The sequence below is a fragment of the Paralichthys olivaceus genome, chromosome 14 (genome assembly GCF_024713975.1).
Source record: "Paralichthys olivaceus isolate ysfri-2021 chromosome 14, ASM2471397v2, whole genome shotgun sequence".
Taxonomy (NCBI): domain Eukaryota; kingdom Metazoa; phylum Chordata; class Actinopteri; order Pleuronectiformes; family Paralichthyidae; genus Paralichthys; species Paralichthys olivaceus.
In genome coordinates, this window is record NC_091106.1 from 13,844,089 (window position 1) to 13,860,393 (window position 16,305).

The 16,305-nt window shown below is 41.6% G+C and overlaps 1 protein-coding gene across 4 annotated transcripts in view; it reads left to right on the plus strand.

The window, feature by feature from the left end:
• Positions 1 to 16,305, plus strand: part of marchf8 (membrane-associated ring finger (C3HC4) 8) — a 74,837-nt gene that overhangs the window by 53,953 nt on the left and 4,579 nt on the right. For 2 of the 4 annotated variants that reach the window (XM_069538261.1, XM_069538263.1), the window contains 5 exons: positions 5,157 to 5,236; positions 5,605 to 6,558; positions 11,578 to 11,758; positions 13,128 to 13,263; positions 15,098 to 15,112. In XM_069538261.1, the coding sequence (XP_069394362.1) occupies positions 5,157 to 5,236; positions 5,605 to 6,558; positions 11,578 to 11,758; positions 13,128 to 13,263; positions 15,098 to 15,112 (1,366 nt within the window). The remainder of the gene's footprint in view (positions 1 to 5,156; positions 5,237 to 5,604; positions 6,559 to 11,577; positions 11,759 to 13,127; positions 13,264 to 15,097; positions 15,113 to 16,305) is intronic. The other 2 variants (XM_069538262.1, XM_020088059.2) reach the window with 2 other exon arrangements.

Here is a 16,305-nt window from a genome sequence, read left to right on the forward strand (position 1 = left end):
AGATCAGATCAAAAATGAATGTGCGCGTATCCAATTGTTGACCTATTTAAAAGATATCTCTCCACATAAATAACCGCAGCCCGAGAGCAATCTTTCATATCGTCTGCAGCTTGGCACAGCAACACAGTCTGGATCGTGTGTGTGTGTCAGAGAGTTGTTCATTCTGTCAAAGCACCTGCTCCACTTTTTCTCTGAGAACCTGGCAGGATACTTGTCGTCCCTTCTTTTTCTCTTTCTTTCCAGCTTCTGACTCTTTTTGTGTAGGCAAAAGTCACACGTCACTGAGTTGATGGTTTGTTCTTTAATTTAACAGATCTGTTCTTTTCTGAGGAGGACTCAGAAAAAGACATCCACTTTCTAGGTATCCACTCCCACTGGGACACGTGTCATGAGACCCACACCAGTCATATAGTCACATTATGTAATAAGAGGAAAACAAGTTACAGCATTTAGCCAGGGGGTAGATTGTTTCATAAAGTGCTTGTCACTGTCAGGGATTAAGGATTATGGTCTTCAATAGATATCTATATGTGTATCCAAAGTAAAAAATGTCTTATCTGTTGTCTGCTTTTTTTGTTCATTTCTGAAGAAAGCCTTTTATCGAGGAGAAATTGTGTGATTTATGAAAGAGAGGTGGAATTCAGGCCAAATAATTAGTTTTTGTTTTAGCTGAAAATTGATAGCAATTGTGTTCGGTTTGTCTGAGTGCAGAGTGTGTGCGAGGCTCGCTTGTTGATTTGGTGCGAGTCAAGTTTCCACTCGTCGAGGTCAGGAAGCTTAGCTGGAGCTGTGTCTCTCTGAACGGTGCCAAGGAGCCGTGAGATGCCTCCCACACTGTCTGGGGAGGAATTAAAGTCTTACGAGTCCTCACAGAGACCAGAAGCAGTGACCTGTCGCTCAGTGGGCTTCTCTTGGTTTTCGGCCAAACATCTGGCGCTCTAAAATTCAAGATGCTGCCGTTTTGCACCGTCTGCTTCAGAGCAGAGCCCGAGTCACATCTGAGCAGGACCAGTTCCATTCATCTCTTTACTTTTGGCAGACCACTGATGTTAAAACCAGGCACAGAGCCAAACCACTATTTAACAGAAAGTGAAGTTAATTGTTAATTTCTCGGAACACACCATATTTATTTGGTTTTCTTTGTTAGATTACTCAATCTGGCAGCATTGCTCATTTTTCTTTCTGCTGAAGCTGGCTCTGGTCCTTAGAGAACCCAGACTTGAATAGTTTCATTGTAAAATGTGTTTGGTGGAACGTGCCATTACTGTTTATTTTCTGTGCAAAGTTGTAAAACGATGGAGGGAAGGTAAAAAAATAATAGAAACACTGACAGAAATGCTCCTTTATGCATCCTGATCACACAACCACTGCTGCAATGGTTGCTCATATTAGGTTGTTGCTATTTAGAGTTGCAGTAAAGGTTAGTTTTATGATCTCCTTGTTCCTGATGGCTTTTCAAGTCATGTTTCTTTTTATCACTGCTTTATAATAGAATAATAAAATGTATCAATCGTCAGTGTGGAGGTTTTCTGTTGATTGATTGATTTTTATTAGAATGATGATACAAAAAATTGGTGTGTAAAGACTTTTTAGTCTGACCAACATCCAAATCCAAACATATTAAGTTTAAGTCATACGTAGTCTCTCAAAATAATACAGAATATGATAGTGTTTGACTTTTTCAACTCTTGTTTGCTTCAATCTATAATCAAAGAAACTTTCCTCTTGAACCCCCTCCTTCCATATATATTATTAGACTTGAAACAACTGAAGTCTCTTTCAGCTGCTGATTGTTGGAACATCCTTTAGCTATGATGAAACGCTTGCAGCTGGATTGTAATGCTGCAGCAATCAGGAGATATACATTATCAGTATGTGATGGTGCCGTGGGGTGTTTCAAAATAGTTTAGTTTCAAAATGTGAAAATATTCCTTCAAAGTCCTTTTTGCAAATATTAGTTTTGGACAAACTTCTAACTCAAGGACTCAAGTATTGAGTTGTTAATAATCTTAAAATCAAAAGTGATGTTGATGAGGAAATATTAACTGTGCGGTATCTTGGGATCATTTTCAGTTTTCAAGGTTTACTACAACCTTGGATGTTTATTTTCCTTGCTGCTTTATTGTCAACATCTGGCTCGCTCTCGCTGTCTGTTCAGCAATGTGTCCATCTTGTTAGAGGCTTCTTACCAGGAGTCGGTGATTCATTGTTCCTGTTAGATGTTGAAGGTTATTCCTTGATCGGTCCCGGTGGCTAAAAAAAAACAAGGTATAGGAGGTAGAAGATGGATAGAGGCCGAGGTAATGACAGATGTGAGAAAATAGGTGTTAGAGGAAGACGAAGAAGGGAAAAACGTGGATAAAAGGATAATTTATGCACTGATGAAGGATGCGTGTGGTCGCTGGTAGTGCTCAAGGAGAGAGGTTAAAGAACTGTTTATAATAATGATAGATCGGGAGACATTTTCAACGAGCACAGTAAAAAGGTTATTACAGTGAGAAAATGCTGTGAGGATTTATCAGCGTATTACGTGACGGTGTTGATCCCGACAACAGCAACAACAACTGATTCTCCAGTTGAAGGTTCTGTGTACTGAGTGATGCTTCACTGAACTTTGAATACACAGGTGAACACCGGTGGTGCAGCTTCTTGGCTCTGTGGCCTGAATCCAACCACAGGTCTTTACTCGTTCAATTACCGCAGGTTCATTTTACGGTTTCAGTAAATGCTGCAACCAACTGTCCGACAGGCCAGTCAAACAGCCCATTAAAAACAGGAAGGTTAAGAACAGGTGCTCCAGTAGAATGTAGGAATTCTTCCTTAAAACAACCTGACCTATCTCATATATTTTGTTGACTTCAAAATGTTTACAACAATGTTAAAACTCAGAGAAATTCCCAATTTTACTCAAGGTATGTTACCGTCCCGTCAACATTTAGTTGCGTCATATCGGCCGAGCTTTACCCGTGTCCACTGTAACTTCCAGGAAAAACATGAGGTGAAGTGAAAGCACACAGCGAGCTAGCTAGCGCAACATGCATGACCTCATCAGGGTTTTTTAATATTTCCCATGATCCCATGCTGCTACACAACATCATCAAACTGGGTCTTTTGTTATCGTTCTGATTGACAGACAGATTGACGGCTGAAATTGCATATTGTGCGTGAAATGTCGACCTTATAGTGTACGATACTGTATGAAACATTCAGCTTTATATACGTGTTAATCAAGGGTGCTGTGACAACATTGCAGCCCTCTTTAACACCTGATTATATCTCATTAACAACTCATAATATGCCTCTTAACACAGTTGACAGTTTCTAAAGTAAAAGGCGACAAGTGCCAACTAACTCGAATTATCAGCAGTTGTTGAAAGAAAACAGCTTAAAGTGTTTCAGGTTATCCATTAAACTCAGACGCTCATTTACTTCAATCAAAGGTCCTCGTCACAGGCGAAGCTGCTTTTAAAAGCAGATGTTTGATGGAAATCTGAAGAGCCACACAGGCTTTTAGGAAGCTAATCGTTCCTGTTATGACTCCATTATCATCTTGTCTTTAAGAGCCAGAGGAGGTTCTCTGCTGGTCAGCTCCCATCAGATGATTAACAGAGGAGAGACAGGAACATCATATTTACACAGCTATAATAAAATATAAGGAATAAAGATACCGTCCAGTGACATGAAAGCCGTCACCTCTTATTTTATCCAGTGTCACATTCAGGTTTATTCACTTTAGCTTTTGTGACATAAATTTCTTCTTTTTTTTTTAAGTCAGGCTGGTCGTTGTAGCCATAAATTATATCAAGTAGCCAAAACTTTCATATCAGCCATCAAGTTTTGTTAAGTCAAATTTATTTTTTATCATAAATAATATATATAAAGTATATGACTGAATGAAACATTCTCCCTGTTTGGCCAGAGGGCAAAACAACAGTGCAACATAAAATACAACACAAACACTGTGTGATATAGAATAAAATTAAACGCATCAGTTTTGTGTTATACCTCCTCACTGTGCTTGCACAACACGTAAGCGATATATCAATACATATAGATTTTTATTTTGCTATTAATTATATAATTATATTGCCATTATTACAGATAATGTTTTATTTGCTGTACAGCGCTCAAGCAGCAAGTTTCACCTCAGTTCTGCTCATTGCAAAATAATAATTTCTTTTTGCTGTGATGTGATCTAATCTCTCACTTCTCAGAGCGCTCTCTTCATACTACATTTACATCCCAGGCTCTTGCAGCAGCTGCCACGTTAACTGTGAACTATTAGAGTAAAAAAACGAATATATTTAAGAGGCATGTGTGAAAACTGTGCGTGAGAGAGAAGCTGTGCTGTTCATGTAGAGTCAGAAAACCAGGCTGAGGGGAACAGCAGAACATTGAATTTTTCTATTGATGCTGTCCAGTCATGAGAGATAAATCTCCCCATAGTTAGAAATTAAATCGATAGATAATTAGTTTCTCATTGGAATTGCCCTCCAGCCCTGTGTCTTTATGTTAGCAACCTAAACACTATCTGATCCCATTCTCTACGTCCCCACCCAGTCTGTAGCCGTCAGTTAGGAAAACAGCAGCAAGACGTGAATGAACACTTTCTTTTTCTGAATTACCTGGGAACATTTATCTAATCCTTTGCTCGTGGTATTTGTATCATAATGGCCTTGTACCTTCAGGAGCATCTGTTTAAAAATTCCCCTTGGAGTTTGAACGGGTCTCATGCCTCACGTCCTCCAGCTGTGTCTTTCTTAGCGCCTCATTCTTCATAACTTGTCCCCGTGTCTCACCGTCTGCCCCCCTCACTCCGCAGCCTTGTGTTTTTGGCTGCTCCACCGCACGCTGACAGATTTCGCCCGGCACTACTTGAATCAAATAAATTAACCACCAGTACTGTGTTTTTCCTTTTTGTCACCCGCTGCATCTGTCTGTGACATGTTTTTACTCTCTGTCTGTGAAGATCACATTCAGATGTTGACAGTCTGATAATTCTCATCTCAAACAACCTTTTCCCGGCAACAATATGACTTAACCCTGTTTGTTGAGTAAAACTGTGTTATTTCACCTCAGGGTTTGACTTGCATGTTTTGTTTTCTATCCTAAATGTGATTTTTTTTGTGTGTGTGTGCTTTTGTTTTGTTCCTCAGGCGGGGAGCCCGACTTCTGTCAACGCTCCATGCAGTTTCTCGAGGACTTCGGTTTCTCCCTCCAGCCAGGACATCTGCAGGTACGAACCACTGCAACATAATTTCACAGTGACACATTGATATGTACACCCGAGGACAATACATGTTATTTATCAGTGAAGAACCTTATCAGTGGTAAATGGTTTACCCTCTGGCAGCTCACTGTCACTGTGTGGAGAAGCCTCAGTTGCGTGAAATCTGGTGAAAAATGGATTTGATTGTAACATGGATCATCTGGTGTTTAGTTTTTTCAGGCAGAGCTTCTGAAATCATTCTTTTCTCTAATTCCTTTGGTTTGAAACACATGATGTATTTTTCTTTCTTTGCCTTTCCCGTTCTTCCTTCTTCTCCTTCACCATCGTCATCTGTCACATGATCCTGTCATAAAAACACACTTTCACACCGGCAGTCAGGATCAGGACTGTCAGAAGCAGACCGCCGTGGTTCTGTTGAATTCTAATGGAAAAACCTGTCTAGGCGCTGGAGGTTTTTCAGTGACTACCCTCTGTACAGACAAACATGCTAAACAACGAGACTGGCTCTCTCTGCTCCGCCCCTCCTCCGTCAACATCCGACCCACCAGCTCACTCAGGTTCTCCATGTCTCTGAACGACGTGGGCCAACGTGTGGACAGCCTCTGCCGCGGCCTGCACTTCATAGACCGCACCTGCTCGGAGGGTGAGCTGGAGCTGAAGCCTGAGTCCACTCAGCCGCCCAGCTTGAATCAAAAGACGCTCATGCTCAACGGCAAGCTGGCTGCATCCCCCCCACCCCCGCACCTGAATCCTTCGGCCCTCTCCACACGCACCCACCCCCACCTGGTCCCTTCCTTCACCAACAACTACAAATACATGACGGGAATCCCCCCAACCGATTGTTTTCCATCTGATCCTGCTATCATTGCACCTCCTCCTCCTCCTCTTTCCAACGCCCACCTCCACCCGCATCACTCCCCGAGCACTAGCTTCCTCCGTCTCCTCCTCCCCAATTTTTCTCGATCCTCTACCTCTGCCAGCCTGCAGTGCTCCGAGCTGGGCAGCTATGCCTCTCACCTCCACATCACCAAGTCCTCCAGCGCCCTGCTGGAAGACAGTGAGACAGGATTTCCCCCTGAGACAGGGTTTCCACCCGAGGATGCACCAGATGACAGCGTGTTTGAGGGGGCTTGGTCCAGTCCTGCTCCAAAGGGAACAGGAAGTCTGGCAACCCCAGATACAATCATAATGACTGGCCCAGGCGCACTCCTCGCCCCGCTGTGTTATATGGATATGGATGAGGACAGTGACTTGGACCGCTGCTCGTCCCCTTTGTCTGAGAAAACTGGGCCACTGTCACCCTATTCGCTCTCTGGGGACTGCTGCAGGTGGGTGACTGTCTGGATGGTGTGATCCACACCCACCCTTACTTGGTAGAGCCCAGACCACTCCCAAACCGTTAACATGGCAGTGAACCCCCAGAGCCCTGTGGAGTAGTAGAGAGCTTCTCATCCTGTAGTGTATACACCCAGCAAATATCTTACACCTCAGCGATATTTGTCCTGAAAACCCAGCTCTCAGTGGAACCATTAATCAGAAGAACCTGAAATATAGACGCAACACCATAAACCTCCCTCCAGCTGTCCTGATTCAACCCCTCCTGTGTGTCTAGAGCAGAAATCTGGCTTCATTTCATTTCATATTTCATTTCGCTTCACTGGTATCTCCACCCTGTTTTTCACTGTGTTTTCTTTTTAGATCAATGAGGAATGTAAGTGTCTTAACATGTGCTGCTGAGATTTATCATTGATTTTTGCCTACAAGCATTGAAACTATGCAGTAAACGCATGTACCGAGGCCATGGTAATGTCACGGTAAATATTGAGGAGCAGAGGTAACTGCAGAAATTGTTATAGCATTGAGGAACGGAGTGTGTTTCTTTCTGAGAGTGAGTGGAACGAAGGCAGACGTGGGATCATAAATAGAAAAGGCCTGATGCAGTCTGTGAGATTGGTTCAACCGAGCCATCACCAGTGTTTATCATGTGACAGTGTGTGTACAATCAGAGCCAGAGCGCGTTAGGACGGACAGATAGTGAGTAATGTTTGATTATAGACCATGTCATGGCTGCCACTGTTGTCTCCTCAGCTGTGGTGTGTGCTCGTACTCTGCTGCAGATTATGCATCTTACATACAGTACGTCAGCTGTGAGCTGATAGAGAAACATGAGCTTAGAAATGGCAAGGTGAAGGCCAGAGATCAGGAGGGAGATTATTGGCTTCAAATAGCTTGTGTAGTCTCTGACTGCACAAACACACATTGCGTCAGGTGGCTAAAAAACGTGAGCTCAGCGCCGTAGTAGTTCACCTGTGACAGTGCATGTGTGTTGGTCGCGGTTGTTTTCACAGAAGAATGACATGTTAATTATCATCCAGCTGGTTCATTGATAACACTTCAGAGTGTAATGGGAAAACGTCTGATAAGATGTGACTAGCTCCACTTCTTTACCAGAAATGTGAAACACAGAGGTACAAACAAAATTATGTTTGCATTCAGTGTTTCTCTTGAAAATATATTAAATGCATTTCCAATGATGATTTATTTGATTCGTTTTGAAAACCTGCATTGTTTTTTTTCTTTTCTATTGACATCTACTAGTAGTCTGCATTTATGTCCGCTGGTATGAATACTTTTATTTATAGAATAACCCTGCAGAAAATATTTCCATTTATCTTAAGACCTTACATTAAAGAAAATAGGTTTATTTTTTTTTTTTATTTATTTATTTTTTATTCAAGTTCCATACATTTGTTTGTGTTTGTGTATGCTTCCAATTTATAGTTATTGATGCTATAGTTTGTGGTTTAGCTGTAACTGTCCCATTTCTTTAACACAAGGATGTTTTACTCTGTAATATGGATATGGGCATTGGCCCCAAAACATCCATATTGGCCTAGCTCTTGTTTCCAGGTTCACGTTTATAGATAGACATAATGCTATATAGGTTTTGGTCTCTTGCGTCTCTTTTCTTTGCCTTTTTGCCTTCTCCGGTTCTTGATTTGCTCCTTCTTTATTGCATTCTCATTCTCATGAGTGTACAGCTAGAGTATTAGCTGCAAACCAAATATTGCTCCAGAGAGCCTCTTGTATTTGAAAACCTTCACAGGAAACCTTTTCAAGCTTCAATATGCAGTGTATTGTTGGTGTTTATTTAATACAACCTACTGGAGTCTGTGTAATTCCTTAACCTTCCTCCAAAAGTGAAGTTCCTCTCAAGAAATATTCTTTTGAGCATTTTTACCCACACACAGAGGGAGACAAGTAACCTCTTCAGAGATACAGAGAGGGGTGAGGAGGAACAGGGTAGACGGCTCCCTGTCCTGCTGCTGTTGCTGCTAATTCAATTGTGTCCCTCTGTGATCAGCGTGTCTATGGCAGGCTGTCGAGCTTAACCTGCTCAGATTGGAAACAGGCTGAGAACAGGAGAGAATAAAATGCCTCAGATCTCACACTCTGCCCCATATCACCCCTCTGAAAATCTGTTTAGCAGAAATACCCAGGAAAAAAAGCAGATTGGTGCTAAAAAATTAATTTGAGAATGAATATATAAGCATCTCCGGAAGAGGGCAAAACAGGGGATAGCTGACGGGGAGGGGGTTAAAGTGACACAGTGCGAGAGAGAAGAGAGGCCACCGGAGAAAAATATGAGGAAACAGAAACAAACATGAGAACGGAGAGAAAGTGAACACGTCAGCCAGGCGAGCATGTTTCCCTCTCAGCTTGTAATTTTCCCCGACTCTTGTTTTGCTTCCCACTTTTTAATGCTGATATACTCCACTCTGCCATCTTAAAATTACTGTTAAACATGGGAGTGTTTTGGCTGCACAAGTGATGCAAATTAAATTTTAATTTCAGCCTCCCCTTCCTAACAGCGCTGACACGGATACGGTTAGTTTAGCTGTAAATTTGCATTCATCTATTTAATATGTGGGTGTTTATGTTGAATTTTCCGTTTGCAGGATTTCTGTCTTTAAAGTGAATTTTGAAGTTAAATCCAGGCTGTTATAGCAATAAAAACCTCCATTTCTACTGTTCTTTTCCAGTCATATTGTTCACTGATCATTTTTAATTTCCACCCTCCCTGTGGAGGTATAGGGATTTTTCTGTGGTTATCCCGTCCTACGCTTAAAAAAACACACACACACATTAGCATTAGAATAATAAGTTAAATCTGTCCATTTCAGCAGGCGCCAGTTGTTGATATGAGCACGGAGAGAGTTCAGGTCCTGAGGCTGATTTTTAGAAAAGGACACATACTGTCCTGTATGTGGGATGAGAATCTGCAGTTCATCTTCAGATCCATACAAACAACTCAGCCATAAACAAACCAGAGGGGGAAAAAAACCCTCTTCTCAAGATGTTAATTGTGCCTCGTCTATCCTTTAATCCCCCAATTCTCATTCCACTCCCTCCACCTCCTCCTACTGTTTGAGAAACGCATTGAAAACGGGCTATTTTTATCACTGTCTCTTAATCTTGTAACGCTTCGGCCAGATCAGTGAAGTCTGGAAATAGACGTTATCACGCTCGCTTACTTTCTGACACGTGTGGGTGTGCATGTGTGTGTATTCATGTGTCCTCACATGTGTCCCCATTTGAAAAGCCTGCTCTCTTCTCCACCACAGTCACCGCTGTCTGATCTGCACTCTGGGGAAAACGGAGTCTGTGCTGGTTGGAAAGTCATAGAAAAAGTGGATTTGGAGATACAGGTTGAAATACTTCCCCCCCTCCACTGTGCTTCATTTATCTGTGGAGCGTCTGCAGGGAAATCATGTGCACTTTATTCTACATTGTAACAGATTATCAGAGACATGAGCCTGAACTTTCATCAAACTTGTGATGTAGTGAAACAAACAGCAGCTGATTTTTGGGGATTATTGCTCACTTACTCAGGAGCTGCAACAACAATGTCAAAGACCTGATACTTAATTCTTAGCCTCTGCTTCCTCCAAGTAGTTGTGTGTGCATGTGATATTTATTGTGTGGTTGCATCATGTCTCTTTCTTCTGAAACTAACTACTGAATCTGACTGTCTTTCTGGTAAAAGTGTGTCTATAGTCAGCAGCAGCTACACAGACACACTCAGTCACACTGAGCAGGCAAACGCAGACAAATATAGTCGTCCTTTGTGTGGGTGACTAATAGCTGCTGTCCTCCACTCTGTCAGACAGTGTCCAATATGTGTCATCGTTTGGAGGAGAGGGGGGTCTGCTTTAAAAATCTCTCACTGAGAAAAACTGACACATAATAAAATGTCCTGGTTTTCTGTAGCTGTGCCCACAATTCCTAACAGAACAAAATATATTACACAATGTTACACTATGCATCCATTTCATTTATCCATTATCTTATATAAGGGTGACTTCAGGACAGGTTGCCAGCGTATCACAGAGCTGACACAGAGACTAACAACCATTACATGCACTTGTTAAAGCTCATGCAGTTGCAACAAATAACAGGTTTTAGCTTTGAAAATGTAACTAAGAATATTCTTTTTATTTTCATTATCAACTATTAACATTCACAGAACCAATATTTTGCAAGCAACTCATTCATTAAGTGATCTTTCGATCAAATATATGTTTCAATGTAAACCTGACCAAGGCAACATAAACACTGTTGAATTGATTTGAAGAATATAGTAAGAATATCCATGATTAGTCAATGGTGTCATCCAATGAGAACACATTTGAATGATGGGTGGTTTTGATGAAGGGTAATCTCAGTAGCTGATGGTTTGATGCCACAACATTGCTGTTTACTACACTGTCTGTAATTTATGGCATCATACACTAACAAAGTGATCATTACTGGCAGCTTGTATCAGTTCCTCCGATAAACCAGAGACTGCTGCTGCCACGTTCTGCGAAGCATCTGAGATTAGATGTGCAGTGTTCGATTTTTAAACTGCAACGCTGTAAGAACACGGAAGATTAATTTTTGTAAATGTTGTTTAAATTTGTGAATTAAATGCTTTGGATCGAATTAATTTGTATAGATTGAGTTTATTCATGGGACGTGTATTGATTCTAACGTTAATGTGCTTTTACATTTGTGAAATTACAGTAGATTCCCATCTGCCCTGCTTTCTGTAGCTGTAGCATATCTGTGCATGTGTGTGAGCATTTCCTAAACACCTTGTCTTTTACTAGAGAAAGCTCCACGTTTGCTTAGATATCCAAAATTCAAATTTCTCCAGTTTGGGGAAATATATGTCAGCTTTTCTCTGCCAACTTGTCTCTCTCGTTTTGATCTCTCCTCTCCCTTTGTATTTCTTCTGTTAAAGCTGTCTTGCCTCTAGCTTAGCACTGACTGTGTTTTTGTTTTTTGTGGGGGTGCTCCCGTAGGATTTGTCACTGTGAAGGGGATGACGAGAGCCCCTTGATCACACCATGCCACTGCACAGGGAGCCTGCGCTTCGTCCACCAGGCCTGTCTACAGCAGTGGATCAAGAGCTCTGACACTTGTTGCTGTGAGCTCTGTAAATATGAGTTCATCATGGAGACCAAGCTCAAGCCGCTGCGCAAGGTGAGACACAGTCTGTGTGTGAACCTATTTGTCTGAAGTGCTAAGCAGTTCAACATGTGACTTAAAGGCAGGTTTGGTAATTTGTTTCCAAAAACCTTTTTTTCCTTATTTAAAGAAATCCTCTTCACATCCTGATAGCCATTAATAAATGAAGTTGTCTGGTAAGAAAGATGGCGTCTGAGGCCCCTTACTGTAATAAACACAACCAATTGTTTCTGTCTGTACTCGTGTGCACCCTGCCCGTGCTCTCACTGTGCAAGAGCCGAGTCTTCACAAGCCGGAGAGACACAAACTGTCGATACAAAGATAGAATTTAGAGAGTAAGTGATGTTTAAATGGGCGTAGCTTTGACAACAGGGTCTATGAAAGCGGGTGGGATGTATCGGTTGCATATTTTCAAAATGTACCCCCCTCTTGATTTTCCAGGTTTAAACATGAAAAATGTACTTAAGCTATTGTTACATCCCACTGCTGGTTATAATGTTGGTTACAGTTCAGCTTCAGTTCATAAATTCAGGCTGTCACTGTTTAGTTATGAAGCTGTGAGCACCAGAAGCCTTATCTGATCTATCAACACAAGCATGACTCTGTGCTTTGAAGCTGTTTTTATAAGCAGGACCTTTTCTTTTTTTTTGGGATCTGATTCATTTCAAATGGTTTAGAGACAGTTTGCTTCCATTTAAAGCTCTTATCAATCACTGTGGCCTGGAGATAGCAGGACACTCTAATTAAAATTCCTCCACCCTTCATTAGCTGCACAAAAGGCCTTAAACAAATGCTACGCTGTTATTAGCCTTTGCATCCCACAGGCAAACATCAGGGATGCTAGTGTGTGAGCATGTGGAGAATTTTAAGGTGAGATGGGGATGTCGGTCATTGTTAATCAAAGTCATTCATTTAACACCCGCTCGTTATCTTCTCTTAACTTTGCGATAGTGCCATTTCATAGTTGAATACACGAGTGATGTTTGGATGTTGGGAGAGCCAGTACAGCTTGTATATGCTGATGTTGTGTTTTCTGTGTTTTGTTGAGCTCATTTCCTGTTGTGTTGTGTTGTGTTGTGCAACCAGCAGCAGACAAGGTGCTACAATGGGTTAGCTGAGCTAGCTGGCAGACGGCAGGGTGGCTGTCCTCTGTGTGTTCGGTCCTACACTCCACTTTTCTTTTCTATCTTACTGCCAAGAAGCGCTTTGTCGCACTGGATCCCGATCACAGTGGCTGAGATCCCCATTAAATATTTAGCTCACGCTCAGAGCTGCTCCAGGAATCGGTCAAGACAACCAAGAGTGTTAAGTTTTCCATATTCATGCGTTTTGTGTTGACCTCTCGACCTCCTCAAACATCCTTCCTGTGTCCCATCTGCCTCAGTGGGAGAAGCTACAGATGACGGCGAGCGAGAGGAGGAAGATCATGTGCTCTGTCACCTTCCACGTCATCGCCATCACCTGCGTGGTGTGGTCGCTCTACGTCCTCATCGACAGAACAGCAGAGGAAATCAGACAAGGTCAGCACAGACTCACACATGCACACATACAACCACTCACGTCACAAGAATCAACATGACAACATCGTCTGGTGTTCGATGTGGCGTTCGTCCATTCATCCACAGTTTCCCGCCGTCTCCCGGATCATTCATGCATCGTGTTTAGTGACAAATCTGCATAAGTGAAGTGTTTTGAGTGGCGTGAGTGCTGAGTGTGAAATGTTCCCTTAGATTGGAATGAACATGGGCGTGATTCACATGCAGGAGCAGCAAAGTCACAGATGAGACCAGACAAATGTTTAGAGGAGTTTTTTAAGTCTGTGAGGATTTTCAGACTTTTAGTTCAATTCAGTTCACTTTGAAAGCGAAGGTTAAGAGATGAAAGGGACGAAGGAAAGAGATTAGAACAGATTTTATTTTATTTTTTTATCTTAATCAGATCTAGTTTTAGATTGAAATCTTCACAGAGGTTTTAATTGCAAAGTGAGGTGATGTTGGTTCCCTCTTACATCTTGAAAGGGGGTTAGATCAGGTTTCTTGTGAGTGCTGTGAATTTCAATGGTTAGACTTTATGTTGAAGAAAATCTAATCAGCACAAAGTTTTCTTGTCTGTGTGTACACGTACACGTGAGTTATCAGCGCACACCGAGCCATGTGACGGCAGTAGTTTGGGGCATGGACACAGCAGCCAAAAGATAAAGATCTCAAGACACAATGACCTGAATATTTTATTTCCATGAAGCTTTTTAAAGGAATTGTTTGAGTCTTATTTTTTTTCTTCAGATATAAAGAACAAAAGAAAAAGATATATATCGCTCTCATGTCTTCATAGTAAATATGAGACAACCTTGACTTCTCCGTTCGAGTGAAGTAAAGTTGGGCTACCAGCACGTTAAAGCTACAGTCGCTAGATTTTGAATGAAACCCTAACCCGTGAAATGACTAAAACTTTGTGTGAAGTTAACATCTCATGATAGTGGTATCGATCTCCTTTAACACTAGGATGGAACCCATTCCAACAATTTTCCAGAAGTGAAAAAGTATTCTCTGTTCGTGGACACTTTTTGATGAGCATTAAGCCTGCAGGGTCACGGCGAAGACGGCTGCTCTGTCCCATTATAAGCTTCCAGATTTTTTTTTTTTTAACAAATGTTTGCATTTATATTTGCTGAGAACGGAGTGTAAAAGCCACAGGCAAAACTCCAGCAAGTAGCCAGTAGGTCATTGTGATCTTAAAACCTCAAAGTAAAAAGCCCGGGAGTTTTAAGGCCTCTTCAGCGGCTCCTAGAGGCTGTGCTGCTTCTCACAAAGGGGTCAGCAGCACTTTGCTACAGAACGACTGACACCACAGTCGTCTTTAGAGCACCGTGGTCTCACTCACAGACTGAAATCGTACACTGCAGTTTGAACGATGAGCTGCTGTGACATCTGAAGGCTCGTCTCCCGCTGCCACTCTTTCCTCTCTGACATATTCGCTGCTTCTGAGACAGTGTGCAGATGGAAGAACAGCCTGTGCCTGTTTAGCCCAACCTGATGATTCAGACTTGTTAGCATCCCTGAGGGCTGTCGAGTTCAATCACCATGGTGATGCCAAATCGCTCCTCACCAGTACTGGTTGTCCGTCTGCCAAAATCACACACAACCACAGTTCTGTTCTTTGTTTTCCTTGCCGTTGACGACAGATTAGCTCGAATACACCTTGAAATGCATATTCTATTGTGTTCTTTGATTGAATGTGTATGATTGTATGATGCATCTGTAATATCTGACTTCACTTTAAACTTCTGGCTTTTCTATCAGTCTGTTTGTGTGTCTTTGGTAATACATGATACTTACACTCTCTTTACTCATGCAGCCGGAAGAATCCCAGGTAAACATTTCACATTTGACCTTTTGACTTTCAAATTGTGTTTTCCCTGTCAGCCGTATCAAGTTCTTTCCCAACCGCACCTCACACCCTTTTTACTTTACCCTTTTCTGCCATGATGTCAGGACAAATACTGTGTTTTATTCACACCACCTCACTGAATGTTCCAACCCAATGAACGCAGACAGACACGGGCGAGGAGCACACTGTGATTTTCTTTGGTAAAGAGAATTTCATCAAATTCAATTAAAATTTAAATCTCTCAGACATATTCGAATACATAAGAGGAAACAGGTGCATTGGTTCATTTGGCTGCTCTGCCATTAAAAAAAGAAGAGTGAGGAAATCAGGATAGAAGGTAGTGAACAGACTCATCTCATATATATTCAAATTAATGTATTCACTGGGGCTGTATGCTCAGAAATTCACTGACATATAAGACACATTCATCTCTTCTCATGTGCACAGTATAAAGAACAGTTGTGATTATATTTACCTTGTTTGAATTCGTTCCTCCCATAATATGTTTTTCTATTTAATAGCACATTAATTATCATGATTTGAGGATTTAGAAACTATCTTCTTTCATTTAGACATGATACCACTTGATATATAAAAGCCAGAGTTGCAGCAGATCAACTGTGTAATTTTTTTATTTAATTTTATGCCTCTTCGTTTTTGTTTTGGACGATGCTGCCGCTTGTTGCAAATATTTACACTTGCTAAATTTGCTACATTTATTTTACAACCCTTGCTTGGATCCTCATATTTCAGGGGTTAGCAATTTGCAAAAATGAACTGCCTCAGGGATCGTGGAAATGTTTTTGCACTGTTAAGCAAATTAACAAAAACTCATACACTGCACATTACTGCTAATCATTTTGTAATGCTTGCTGTTGTAATGTGTTTTTTTCATGCTGTTGTTCCTAATTTTCGTACACTGAGTTAGTTTGGGGGCATTTTGTGCCTTTATTCGACTGTGACATTAAAGACATGTCAGGAAATGAGAGGGGAGAGATGATCCCAGAACCTGGCACGATGCTGAACCCCTCAGCCACCAGACTGCCCCCTAATTGTTTCTACCTATGTCATTTAAACCAACCTGTTAGATAACTGCACACTCAACACCCTAAATGACAGACAGTGATTATTTTGCTAAGCACAATATAAATCTCCTATCACAACTCAAAAATAGT